The sequence below is a fragment of the Sphaerodactylus townsendi genome, linkage group LG10 (assembly GCF_021028975.2).
Source record: "Sphaerodactylus townsendi isolate TG3544 linkage group LG10, MPM_Stown_v2.3, whole genome shotgun sequence".
Taxonomy (NCBI): Eukaryota; Metazoa; Chordata; class Lepidosauria; order Squamata; family Sphaerodactylidae; genus Sphaerodactylus; species Sphaerodactylus townsendi.
The window spans coordinates 29,946,369-29,960,056 of record NC_059434.1 but is presented as its reverse complement, the minus strand read 5'-3'; the positions used below and the strand labels follow the sequence as shown (position 1 = coordinate 29,960,056).

Here is a 13,688-nt window from a genome sequence, read left to right as displayed (position 1 = left end):
TATAATGCCACAGACTTACCTTAGCATCCACTTCCTCCATGGGAACTCAGGGGGCCAACTGTAGTCGTACCCACGAGGTCCCAGGAAAGAGACGACACGCGGAGATTTCATCTGGTGGAGAGAGCCAGCAAGCAGGAAGGGCGGGATCCCGTGATCCTGGCAACTCTGCCGTGCGCTCGCCCCTCACACCTTTTATTAGGGTTTCAACGGGGGCGTGTAAAGGGGTCGGGCAGGCGGGAGAACGGGAGGTCGGGAGATCGGGAGAACGGGAGATCATCATGTGATGCATGATCTCATCGGGCTGCTACGTGCGGGAGGAAGCATCCGTGTCTGGGTCTAATCTTCACCTGAGGGCAGGAGCCCTTTTGTCCTTTTGTATGGGACACCTGGTGACCGTGAGTCAGGCAGTTCATGACCCGTGACTCATGGGGGAGTGGGGGTTGGGGGAGCGTGTGCGCCCGGAAGGCCGTAGCCGGCACCGGCATGCCTGGCGCTCCTTCTACGGTTCTGCCGGGTTCGCGGGCTCACCCCTACACCAACCTCCAGGTGAGAGATGGAAATCATCTGGGATTACAACTACTACCCAGATGACAGAAATCAGTTTCCCTGGAGAAAACGGCTGTTTTGAAAAACAGGCTCTATGGCCTTATATCATGCTGAGGCTTCATCCTCAAATCTCCAGGATTTTTTCCAATGTGGGGTTGGTAGACCTAAGAAAGGAAGCAGAAAAAGGGGAGAGTCTACGGGGGCTTTCAAGAAAGGGACAGAGGAAATAATGGGGAAGGTGAAAATGAGATGCTTTGCACAAGTCCTTGGGGGTTCCCGCTTGTTATTTTCCGTTTCTGCATATGATAATTGCAGTTCCCTTCTGTGCTGAAACTTAGCATGCAATCAAAAATGGTATTGACATCTCTGTAATTCCTCAACGACGACAGCATAATGAAGAAGTCAGCTGCAGCGATCCACAAAGTCCTCTATTATTAGTACAATTGTAACATAGTAATGGATTTCAAATAGTGCGGAAGGCATCAGCAGATTACTTCATTACTTCACCCTGACTCTGCTATGAGGCACAAAAGGATGGAAATAGATTTCATCCTGTTTATTCCAAGCAAAGTGAGAAGCCACGTGCCAAATATGTCCTGAATATCCTTCCAATACCTTTAGTCACCAGGTAGAGCTCCTATTTTCTGGTCTTGACTACGGTTGAATTACTGTTCCTACTTTGTAGCTATGTTTGCTTGCTGGGCATGCATGGTTACAGTAATGAAAATGTTTATTGCTTTTTTTTGAGAGAGAGAGACCTAGTTGGCCCTTGCTGCTGCTGGGTACTGAGGTGAATTTAGGATCTCTTAATATTTGCTGAAGAGTTCAGGATAGCCTTAAAAATAAATTGGAGATATAATATAATCTCTTTAGGATGAATTGAAATGATGAAAGGCTGAGTTAGGATTATGCGGCAAGATACCTCTATTCCTTGTGCAAATGGTCCATCATACTGAACAAGTCTTTTCATTCTATGAAATGATGATTTAATTATGCACATCAGTGTGAGTCAAACAAAATGGTTCATAAGTACTTCAGAAATAAGGAGGGGCATAAAATAGAGGGGGGGCATTAATTTTTAGAAAAGATAAATGAGGTTCTCTACAAGTTACAGGCACAGCAATAAAGAATCAACTTCAAGTATTTGAAGGACTGTCAGAGGAGGTCTGTCACTTAGAGGAGAGCAGGGAGGAGTTCCAGTTGGCAGCAGAGGATAGGACCTGCCATAATGGGTATAAATTATGGGGACAAAAATTCTGACTGAATAGTAGGATTTTTTTCCTCGTTAAAAGAGTTGTGCAACAGTGGAATCTGCTTCCTAGGGAGGTGCTGAGCATCCCGTCACTGGCAGCCTTTAAGCAGCGGCTGGACAAACATTTGTCTGGGATGCTCTAGGCTGGACCTGCATTGAGCAAGGGGTTGAACTAGTTGGCCTGTATGACCCCTTCCAACTATGATTCTATGAACTTCACAGTAATGTGCACAATAGAGCATAGGGGATAGTTTGCCCAACCTTCTTTTGGGGTGTTTTCCAATAAAGTATGCCAGAATATTTAAATCTGCTAATCTTTCTCAGGTATCGAAGAGCCTACATGTGGCCTGATTGAATTACCTGCCATTACCTGAATTGAAGGGCAGATTTAATTAAGGGCGTTTCCCCACTCTCCATGATCCCCCCTATGCTGCGCGCTCCTCTCAGCGCGCTGCATCCCTGGTGCACGCCCGGGCGTCCCCATGACCCTGCGCTGTGCGGGGTCATCAAAAGGCACCATTTACAAGAGCGCCAGGGATGCCGTGCGCTGAGGGGGCACGACAGCGGCAGCGTCGGGGCAGCTGCGCTGTCGCCGCCCCTGTTGTGGGGAGTGCTGGGGGACCCCACGTTACTTGAGAAGAATAGCGCGGGGCTTAAGGTAAGTGAGGAAAGGCCCACAGTTACATTTTTCAACAAAATCTGCCCTTATGGGTCTGATAGTATCGGTGCAGTAAGTCCAATAAGTCATTTGTTTTTTCCATTGTCTGTTGGTAGACAGAAATTGGTTGATCCATTTGACAAAAAGAAAGAAGCCATTCACTCTTCCCGACATTTTAAAATAAATAAATAAATAAACTGGAGATAGTAAAGATTGCAAAATTTACATTTTGGCCACTTATTTTAAAAAATAAGGGAAATATATTAAATATTAAATGTGTTTTCCATTGTGCTTTAGTGTGGTCCTGCTTAAGACCTATTGATCAGTCCAGGAGAATTATTAAAGTAAAGAATTAATCAAATTCTGATTGAGTGCATCATTACAATGAACAAACATTACAGCGAGGCAGTAGGCAAGCTGAATATAAAAGAGGTAGGCAAAATGCCCACACAGATTACCAAGATCATAGCAGCACAGCGAATGGATGTTAACTGGAAAGCAGCTTCCTGTGGTGAAGCAGCTTAGCAAGAAATTTGCTAAGCAGTTGCTGAACCTGGGTGGAGGAAAGGAAGAACCTTGGTGCTTGCAGTGCTTACTCCACAGCTCCTCAGTCAATCTGATTCACCATTTACTCACCTATTCTCACCCTGCAACCTGCAGCTGAGAAGGTTGGTCTCTGCTGCCTTGTGTGCCTATGCATGTGCGTGCGTGCCTGCGTGTGTGTGTGTGTGGTTTTGGGTTTAGCATTATTTTGCTAGACCATGTAAATGTCATGTCAGTGTCACTGGTTTACTGCTCCAGCAATAGATCAGCAGCATTGAAATTAAAATAAAGAAAGCTCTTCTGATCACTCTGAATTGCTCTGAAGAGTAAGAGGAACTGCTGGTAGTTGGGCAGGGGATGGTGAGGAGGAGCAAGAAAACCCAGTGCAAACCAAATGCATGTTGTCTCCTGTCACTGTCTCTATGAAGGGAGAGGAAAAGTTGCACTTCCAGAGGTTTCAGAAACTGTTGAGTTTCTCTGATCTGAAGCGTGGTGAGTTCTGGAGAAAGGGAATGTGTATGTTAGAGAGAATCCAATCCAAAGAGAATGTACATTCATTGCAAAGGAGACTGCAAGTATGTAGTGCCTGGTGGAAAAGCTCTGTCCTACAGCCCCTGCAGAATTGAGATAAATCCTACAGGGCCCTGGTCTCATTTGATAGAGCATTCCGCCAGGCTGGGGCCAAGGTTGAAAAGGCCCTGGCCTTAGCTGAGGACAGCTGGATGCTTTTCAGGCCAGGGACCACCAGCAAGTTGTTGTAAGTGGAGCATAGGGGGGTACATATTGGGAGAGACAGTCTTGCAAATATGCTGGTACCAGATCTTTAAGGGCTTTCAGTTTAAGGACTAAAACGCTGAAATGGAAATGTGTGATAACACAGCAGACTCTGAAATGCAAAATCCAATCTAAATGCACTACGTGCACAGCCTCAAGAGTATGCCTGAAAGTGAAAAGATTCCACTTTATTTTACAACATTTGGGACCAAAACTGACTCAAAACAGAATAGTGTCTTTGTGTGAAATTTATGAAATTAAGAACATAAGAACATAAGAACTAGCTGCTGGATCAGACCAGAGTCCATCTAGTCCAGCTCTCTGCTACTCGCAGTGGCCCACCAGGTGCCTTTGGGAGCTCACATGCAGGATGTGAAAGCAATGGCCTTCTGCTGCTGCTGCTCCCGAGCACCTGGTCTGCTAAGGCATTTGCAATCTGAGATCAAGGAGGATCAAGATTGGTAGCCATAGATTGACTTCTCCTCCATAAATCTGTCCAAGCCCTTTTTAAAGCTATCCAGGTTAGTGGCCATCACCACCTCCTGTGGCAGCATATTCCAAACACCAATCACACGTTGCGTGAAGAAGTGTTTCCTTTTATTAGTCCTAATTCTTCCCCCCAGCATTTTCAATGAATGCCCCCTGGTTCAATGAATGCCCCCTGGTTCTATTGTTATGAAAACCCTGATTACTTCTGCGATCCATCTATCTATTGCTAGTATTCTTACCTAAATGAAGAGCTCTAGCTGTCTTTCTTTACAAGAGCAGAGTGGAAACTGATCAGTGTGCATGAACAAATATATGTTGCCATATTTGGTGGTGTGTTTGAGGACATGTGAGAGCAATGAGAACTATAGGCATTCAAATCCTCTGGGTAAAGATTCATTCTGAAGTTCTGTACTTCAGACTAGACAGAGCTAACAAACATCAGCTTTCCCCCTGAAATACTTCAACTGAAATAGCTATGAATAGTTACCATAGCAACTAAATGGACTGGTGTAAAATGTTTTTGCACAAAATCTCATTTAGTGGTTTAAGCTTTGAAAGGTTGCAGGTGATTTTAAATTAAAACACTTTTACTTTTGAAGTATCTGATATGAAAAATATTATAAGTACATATTTCTGTGTTAACTATAAGTCATATCAGGATCTCATAAGAGAAGTTCATAGATTTGGCAGTAGACTTCCTGCCAGCAACCTGAGCGATAGTGGGAGAGGGGGAAAGCTGTCATATCAGTGACATCACATTGCTCCAGGAATTGACAGAAATTCTATGGTTTTATCATAAAGTTTCTTCCAATTTTGAGAGTGACATGACACCACTTCTGTTAAATTTCCAGAACTTGGTATCACAGTGCACAGTGCATCTAGTGCCTCCCCTCCTTCCCTTCTCCCCAAGCTCCCAGCAGTTGTCAGGAGGCAACCCTAGAATAAATAGTATTAACAGCCTGATGCATATCTCCTGGAAATTGATTGATTTTTAGTCTTTTAAAGCGTTTGGACCCCATCAGTCACCCACTAATAAGAAGTGTCTCCTAAAACTATCTTTATTGCATAGTGCTTCTGATAGTGAAGCCTCTGAAACACTTTAATTGGATTTTGTGGCACAGGATATTTATAAATTTGGAAAAGGAATCAGATAGCATATGGCAGGGTGGGATGGGAAGCAGGGACCCTGGAAATATGTACAGAAAATGAGTGTATTCCATGGGTGGGAGAGAGGCCAGCACCTAGATGGCTCCCACTATCATGATGTTCTGGGTGTTGGTTCCCCCCACCCACATGCATTGGGGTGGGGGAAGGTTATTACTGGTGAACAGCAGACATGCTGCCAAGTGCCAGATCTGTCCCCTATCTGTGCCTCTGCTTCCTTCAGCCAGCATACCAATAAACAGGCTGTGGCCATATTTTATTTCACACAAGGTGGTTGTCTGGGTGTCCTTCCATACCCTCGAGCTCATTCTCCCGTCCTCAGGCAACAATCCTGGTTTAGGCTTGATTGAGTCATATAGCAGAAGAGATGGAAGAGTATGGAAATGGTAGAGTAGACTACTTCACAGCACAGGAAAGGATTTTAAAAAATTACTGTACATTAACCACTCCCTAGAATCAAGTTGGTGCTGCACGCAAAGAGGTCAAGTAGAACTTTTCACTCTAAAGTACTACTGTTTTATGAGCAGAATTTTTTACATGGGGGGAAGCATTGAAAGTGCGCCCCTCCCCATGTTCAGTCTGAAGTAGTACCACTTCTAGATTCCAAGCCTCATTTTGATGCATGCATTGGTTTTGTAATCCCAGTTTGCTGCCCGGGGGGGTGGGGGGGTGATACACTAATATCGACGTTGAGGCCAATTGGGTTTGATTCAAGGCTCTCAAATATCATGAACAGGATTGCGTAAGTGAGGGAAGGGTATGAGCCAGCCAGCAAGCCTAATTTGTGCTCATAAGAAACAAATTATAAGGCCTGAATGCAACTGCATTAAGAACATAAGAACATAAGACAAGCCAGCTGGATCAGACCAGAGTCCATCTAGTCCAGCTCTCTGCTACTCGCAGTGGCCATTATTTGAGCAGGCGGCCAGAATACTGTGGGTGCTGTCCAAGAAACTGGAGAGGGGCTAAAGAAGTGAGATATAGTAGGTACTGAGATGAAAAACAAGAATATCATGGACTGGTATGAACCCACTAGTCACTTATTTGCTTGCAAACTTCTAGTCACGAGTAATTTCCATTTTTCTGAACATGAATTATAAGTACACATGACCAGTTAAATGAATTCCATTGGTTGGCATTGCTAAAACTATGTCAAAAGTGAAGAATGTGAGAGTAGAATCACGTGCATGGAATCTTCAGGACTGATGATATGCTTGATCTATTCTTTGGTTGCTATAGTGATGATATCCTAGAAGCCGGGCAAGACGTACTTCTCTCTGTGACAGAATTAGTAATTTGTAAATATTAAAGGGTACAGTTCTTGCCTGCTCAGAGAATAAGTATAAGTGAATCAGGATGATTTTAATGTTTTTCTTTCTGAAGCAAATAGTTTAAAATCAGCTAATATAATTTCATACCCACTCTCTAACCAATAGCTGCATAAGACTGCTTTTGATGATACCCAGGATGTAATAGTCACTGCAGTGTAGTGAAAGCCCACACGCCATGTGAAAAGAACAGGTAATAATAAAGTTTTTCTTTCTTTCTTTCTTTCTTTCTTTTTTTCTTTCTTTCCTTCTTTCTTTCTTTCTTCCTTTCTTTGACAACGTGGTGAAGGAAGGAACAAATTCTGAGGTCACACCAAAACATTTTGATTAAAAAAACAAATTACGTTGACATGAAGTTATATTTGTACTGAGTGTTTCCATATTCTGTATCTCATTATTAGGTTGGTGGAATTTTCCTTGTGTTGCAGCATAATCAGGATGAATCCTAAGAGAAAAAGTACATCAGGGCTCCCCCAATCCCTCCCAAGAATTCAGAGTTTTAAATCTGAGCCATGGGTAAGTGCTGCTGCCCCAAAGCAGGAATTTCAGGGTCAAGTGTTGCCTGGATTGGGAAATTCCTGAAGATGTGGGGGTGGAGCCTTCAGAAGATGGCTTTTGAAAAGGGGATGTGATTCCACAGAGTCTATCCCCCAAAGCTGCAGTTTTCAACATATATCAGTCTTCTGGAGATCTGTTGTAATCCTGGGTGAACTCTAGGCTCCATCTGGAGCACGGCACTGTCGCCATCCCATTCCTAAGTATTGCTTTTTGTATCTGCGCCTTCCACAAGACATCAGTCCAGAATAACCTGTTGAAGCAGTTCTGGACTGACAGCAGAAAAGCAAATATAAGGAGCAGCTGGGTTTGAACCAGTCCCATCCAGGTCCAAAACGTGAGTCCTGAGCGCCCCTTCCATTTGGGGTAGCTGTTTCTACTTGTCATAGAATCATACGTGGATTCCGCATGGGCCAAAAACAGCGGTGTGAAAACAGTGTAAAAATGGTTTTAAAAGTGTAAAAAGGGTTTACACTGCTCATTATTTACTAATGAAATGTAGGCTTCCTTTACAAATCCAAATATAAAGGCAACTTTAATACTTAAACAGGATGGTACAGTCTAATAAAACACTGTTAATGTTCTGACACACATAATTGTCAAGATGTTATTCTAATGGCAGGTCTTGCCAGGGAAGGACAGAAGGACGTAGCATCTAGATAGCCCTTGCTTGTGCTAGATTGCTTACGTTAGGCCTTTGCTATGCAGAAATGCATGGGCTTCATTTGACATGCCTTTCTCAGATTGGTACTGGAAATATTATCTCAGGTGGCCTTGAGATGGCGAACAAGGGAAGAGATGCTACTGGGTCACAATGAAAATCCCCAAAGTTCACAACCCAAAGAAGATTTTAGAGGTGAGATAGGATATAAAACAAGGGAAAAGGTTTATTCAGCTGCAGTCCTGCATAAAATAATATTTTGGCTAGATTCTGGGGGTTGGAAGCAATTTACAGAACCGAGATGCAGGCATTTATACAAGTTCACAAGTTGTGAGAGGTGCATCACTGATATCTCATTGCAAAAGGTGCATCACTGGTACCTCATTGATGACATTGTTTTTGTCCACAAAACCATCAGCAATGCACTCTGCACTGTTATTCTTCTGTTATCAAAAGACTCCCTTTCAGCTCAAGAGTAAAAGAACATCCGTCATTCAGTTTCCACTGCTATTCTACTAACCCTGTGATGCTACCAGTTGCATTCTCCCATTCATGCAATCCAGATGTCAAAACCGACTTAGTTTTGAAATGTAAAACCGCAAAAAGGGTCTTTATTACATTTCAGTCATCAGAATAGAATAAGATATATTCTTTCACAGTTAAATAGCTGTTTCATTGCTGGTGTAAACCACATCTTAGTGGCTTTTCTAAATAGCTTACATAGAAAAGTTCTAAAACAAACTGTGTATATTGAGAACATTCTGCTTTGTATCTTCTAAAGCAGCTTCAACAAAGAGAAACCTTTCAGATTTCTATAGCTAGGGTGAGGGTTATATCAGTAGCCCCTTCTGCACATGCAAAATAAGGCACTTTCAATCCACTTTCAATGCACTTGGCAGCTGTGCAGAATAGCAAAATCCACTTGTAAACAATTGTGAAAGTGGATTGAAAGTGGATTATTCTACATGGGCGGAAGGGTCTGGAGAGAATAATGCTTTCCTCTTTCTAAGTACTATACTTTAATAAAACTTTATAATATAAAACCCCCTAAATCCTAATTATGGCCCCTACACTAGCAATGGGGTTTTGAAGGAGGGGCACAGTTTCTTTTAGCTGGGCAGCTGGGCACAGATCTTTACTCTTTGCAATGATCTTGTAGTGTAACCTAATTGACCTACATTCAATAAATTGATTTCACTCTTATCTGAGTCTATTTATTGGGAGGTCTACAGAACACAACAGTAATATGCCATTATGGTATAGGAGACAGAGAGCTGGAGCAGGATCTGAGAGACTCAGCTTCAAAGCCCCAGTCTACCATGGAAGTTTGCCAGGTGATCTTGGGCAAGGCACACACTCTCTCAGGGTTGTTGTGAGGACAAGATGCAGGAAAGGGAACTGATGTAAACAACTTTGGGTCCCCACTGGTGAGAAAGGCCTGGTATAAATAAAATTTTTAAAAATGCATTTCCTTACCATCTCACATCACAGTTTGTTCTTTGAGGTGGCAACTGTATGCAATGCCATGTCAAAATGCAGTTTTGCATTGCTACGGAGACTTCAGGGGACCTGTAGGTTAATGGCACCCACATATCATATAGTTTCAGCCTCTTCAGCTTTCTCTTTCTCTCTGTCTTTTGCAGGGAAGGTTCCTTGCAGTACCATCCAATATGATTCACCTTGAAATCTGACTTTTTAGAGCCATCCTGTTAATGTCACTGTACTGTACTATTTGCATATTTCCAGGAGGTTGAACTTGATTTCTTTAAAGAAGACTCATGGGACTATATAAATGTCAGCTCTTTGATATCCTGAAGCAAATATAAGGTACTGGCTGTCAAACTGAAAGTGGTCGGCATTTTCTCTTTTAAAGCGTGCCTTTGGAGGATTTCGGACAGCTATATTTTTTTGTGTTGCTTTTTTATAGCCAGAATCCAGACAGTTATATAAACACGTTCTATCCATCAAGAGGAATATATGTTTCTTTTCTTCTTTGTTTCACCAATCTTGTTGAATCAGCTACCAATCGATTAGAGTGAAGTGGAGTCTGGAAGGTTTAAATATGATCCAAAACTGCTGCTTTCTCTTCCACCTTCTTTGGGAGCTTCCAAAAGGGACAGTGACCCAGGCCATTAAAGCTCCGTGTTAGACAAATTTAGCTTCCCACACTTTAGAACATAGATTCCCAGATTTCTAACTGATTCTTGTTATGAACTCATTAACCCATTTATCTACCCAGCGTTCTTTTCTGGTTATTCCTTTTCCTGTATAACTGGACTTCTTAAACTACGGAGAACATTTTTGAACTTGCAAATATGGTTAATACAATACCTTAATTTTGGATGGCAGTCCTTATTGAGCTGTTCAGCTCAAATGATCTAAAGGTCTTTCATGTTTTCTGTGAATGGATCCACTCTTCCTACAAACATTGAATAGCATTGCCAGAAAAAAACATCAATCTAGCCTCAAATACAGTCACCAATACCTTGTCTTTGTTATTGCTGTCTTCTGCAGAACAGTCCTTTAATGGTATATTTGCTACAGCCACATCAGCTTGATAACTTTTCTGCTTTGCTTGCTTGGGCTTTCCATAAAGAACTCAGTTTATTGTAGCTTTTAGAGTTTAGAGAAGTCTAGCTCCTCACACTTTAGAAAATCAGTTTCCAGAGTTCTCTGGGAGGAGGGAATTACTATTAATCAAATTGAAGTAGTTATGAACCCACGAATCCTCTTGTATATGTCCATCATTTCCTTCTTGTTAGACCTTCCACATGTTTGGTGGATTTGTGTCTGGTGTCCTAGCTAGAAATCCTTCCTGGTTAGAAATGAGGCATTTTTCAGCTTTGCCCACTGATATGCAATGGTTTATTAAAGGATACTTGCTGATCTTCCCCTTGGATAGTTTTTAGGAATTACTTTAAGATAGTCCTATTTCAGGGTGTTTTTTCCTGATTCTTGTCATCTCTTTTTCAGTAGTTAAGGTATCCCTGTTCACATGTTCACATGTTACAGGGAACAAATGTATATCCTGTCTATATGTGCATACATGTTTGCAAGAAACAGCTAACACACCTTCATCTAATGATACTGGAGACAAGTACCTGGATAAATGTGAGGTTTGTATCATATGTTCCAGTGTATATATATTGACTGTAATAGGAGAATTGCTGAGATTTGAAGAGCCAACGCTCCCTTCATCAGATACCAACAAGAATTACTGAATGCATATAACAAAGAATAATCAAGTGTACAGTGTACACAGATTGTACATGTATTCACTGTAACTTTTGAACAGAACTAATGCTGGCAATTAAAATTCACAGATGGGGATATTGGGTTACTCACAGGTATATTTTCCAATTTCGGCACATGGTTTGCAGACCAAGGTGTTTTGAGAGTTTATGCTTACACATACTGAATAATACATAGTTTGACCTATTCACAGAAAATGGCAACTGCATGTATCAGGAAAATTACAGGTAGTGTCATCTGCTAAATGCAGTCTCTAAGTATGAAAAATGTAATTATTGAATCAGGCTGCTGTTTCATTGGATATGTGAAGGAAGAGATATTTTCATTTGTTATAATAATTATATTATAATAATTATATTGACTGTTATAATAATAGATTGTGAGGCTTTTAAGCTTGCCATTGTTGTTCAGTGTATTAATCTCTACGAAAGGCACGATTTTCAACTATTGCCAAGTGCTTTGAATTCTCGAAGGCTTTCCCAAAATGGCAGCAGCAGGAGGTGGAGCCAGCCACAAAATAATTGCCACAGCTTAACTTCAGTAAAACAGTGCCAAAGCAAAATTGTAAAAAGTTCAATCCATTCAAATCTCCAATAGTAAATTAGAAGCACTGCTGGGCCCATTCACTTAATAAAAACACTTGATGTTCACTAGAAAAGGTTTTGGCAGGTTCCATGCCGCCTGCAGGCACCCCATTGGGAACTCCTGATCTAGGTGTACATTTTGCATACCATTTATCAAGGAAGTGCAGCAAACATGCCTTAAACAAATGCAAGTAAGTCTGAACTGTAAATATGCTATTAGAAATTCTGATTTTATGCTTTGGCATTTTGCTTACGTTGAGGCAAGCTTCTGTACTTCATTAAACCATTTTGCCTGTAGCAGGTTCTTCCAGGTGGAGCAGCTCCATTCTATCAGCCCATCTTTGTCAATTCAACTGCATGCAGATTGTGTAGTATGCATGACCTAATCATGTTTTAGTCCTTGACTATGTCATCATATTCAATGATGTTGGGAATTGAAGCAATAGTTTTGCAATTTACCACATTCATAACCTGCTAAACCCTCGTTTCTTCATAATTCAGGATAATTTACACAGCGGTCTGCTCATTTTCCGACAAATTAGCTTCTGATTTTGCTTAGACTACTTGGTCCTTTAATAGAATGTTTGAAAATGCTGGGCAAAAAAGGAAGGAGCAGGGTTCATAGTCAACCAAGAGGTGATTGATGAATACCGCGTGGTTGAATAGTTTGAAGCAATAAGTTACTCTGCATCCTGATGAGCATGTGAAACACACATCTTCACACTTCTGTGGCTCATGTTGCTGTTCTTTTTTAAAAATTTATTTAAGAATCTAAGAAAAGTGCCACAGGATCAGATGAGTGGCCCCTCTTGTCCAGTAATCTCTCTCGCACGCAGCGGCCAGTCAGTTACTCTGGAGGGCCAACAACAAGGAATAAAGGCTGAGTCCTTTCCTGATTTTTCCTTCTAGCACTGGTACTCAGAAGCTTATTGCCTCTGAACATGGAGATGCCTGCTAGTCATTATGGCCCTCCATGAGTCTATCTAATTTCCATTAAAAGCTATCTATGCCTGTGGCCATCATTCATTCATTCATTCATTCATTCATTCATTCATTCATTCATTCATTCATTCATTCATTCATTCATTCATTCATTCATTCATTCATTTCATTTTTATACTGCCCTCCCCCGAAGGGCTCAGGGCGGTGTACAACATCAACAAACCATAAAAACAAAATACAAAGTTAAATTAAGACTTAAAATGCAGCATTCAATTATCAAAACTAATTCAGACTTAAAATAGATGGCATCCAGCTATTAAAACTCTTCTTAGAAAGAGGGACAGTGGGTCTCAGAGTGGGTCTCTACATCCTCTGACAGCAAATTCCATATTTTAATCACTTATTGTGTAAAGAAATATTTCCTCTTATTTCTCCTGAATCTACTACCCATCAACTTTGTTGGGGTCCCCCAACTTCTATGATTTTAGAGAGGGATAAAAAGTTATCTCTATCCACCCTATTAATAATTTTATAAACTCTTATTATGTTTCCTCTTAGTCATTGATTTTCTATCCTGTAAAGTCTCTGGCTGTTTCTGCATGGGCCCTGGGAGTGCTGGTGTACATGACAATGGCACCGGCCTGGGGCCATTCGCACAGTTGTGCGCTTGTGGCCCTGGTGCTTCTGCACCCCCATGGTGGCACCTCTGCACGAGGCGCACTGCTTTTGTTTTTAAAACTTACCCTGTCCTCCTGTGTCACTCCGTCAGGCAAGGGCCCTGGCAATGCCCTGGGGGCCAGAAAACAGGAGGCATGTCCCCTCGTCCCCATGGAATGACACAGGAAGAGGGGGTAAGTTTAATAACAGAAGCAGAGGGCCGAAAAACGGTACTTTCCACCCGGTGCTATTTGTTCAGCACTGGGTGGAAGCTGATGTTTTC

General features: G+C 41.8%; 1 protein-coding gene across 1 annotated transcript in view; it reads right to left on the bottom strand.

Moving 5' to 3' along the window:
• Positions 1-625: 625 nt before the first annotated feature.
• The window catches only part of LOC125440091 (melatonin receptor type 1A-like), a 77,395-nt gene continuing 64,332 nt past the window's right edge, over positions 626-13,688 (bottom strand). Inside the window, exon 2 of the mRNA XM_048509662.1 lies at positions 626-710. Within this exon, the coding sequence (XP_048365619.1) occupies positions 652-710 (59 nt within the window). The 3' untranslated portion in view covers positions 626-651. The remainder of the gene's footprint in view (positions 711-13,688) is intronic.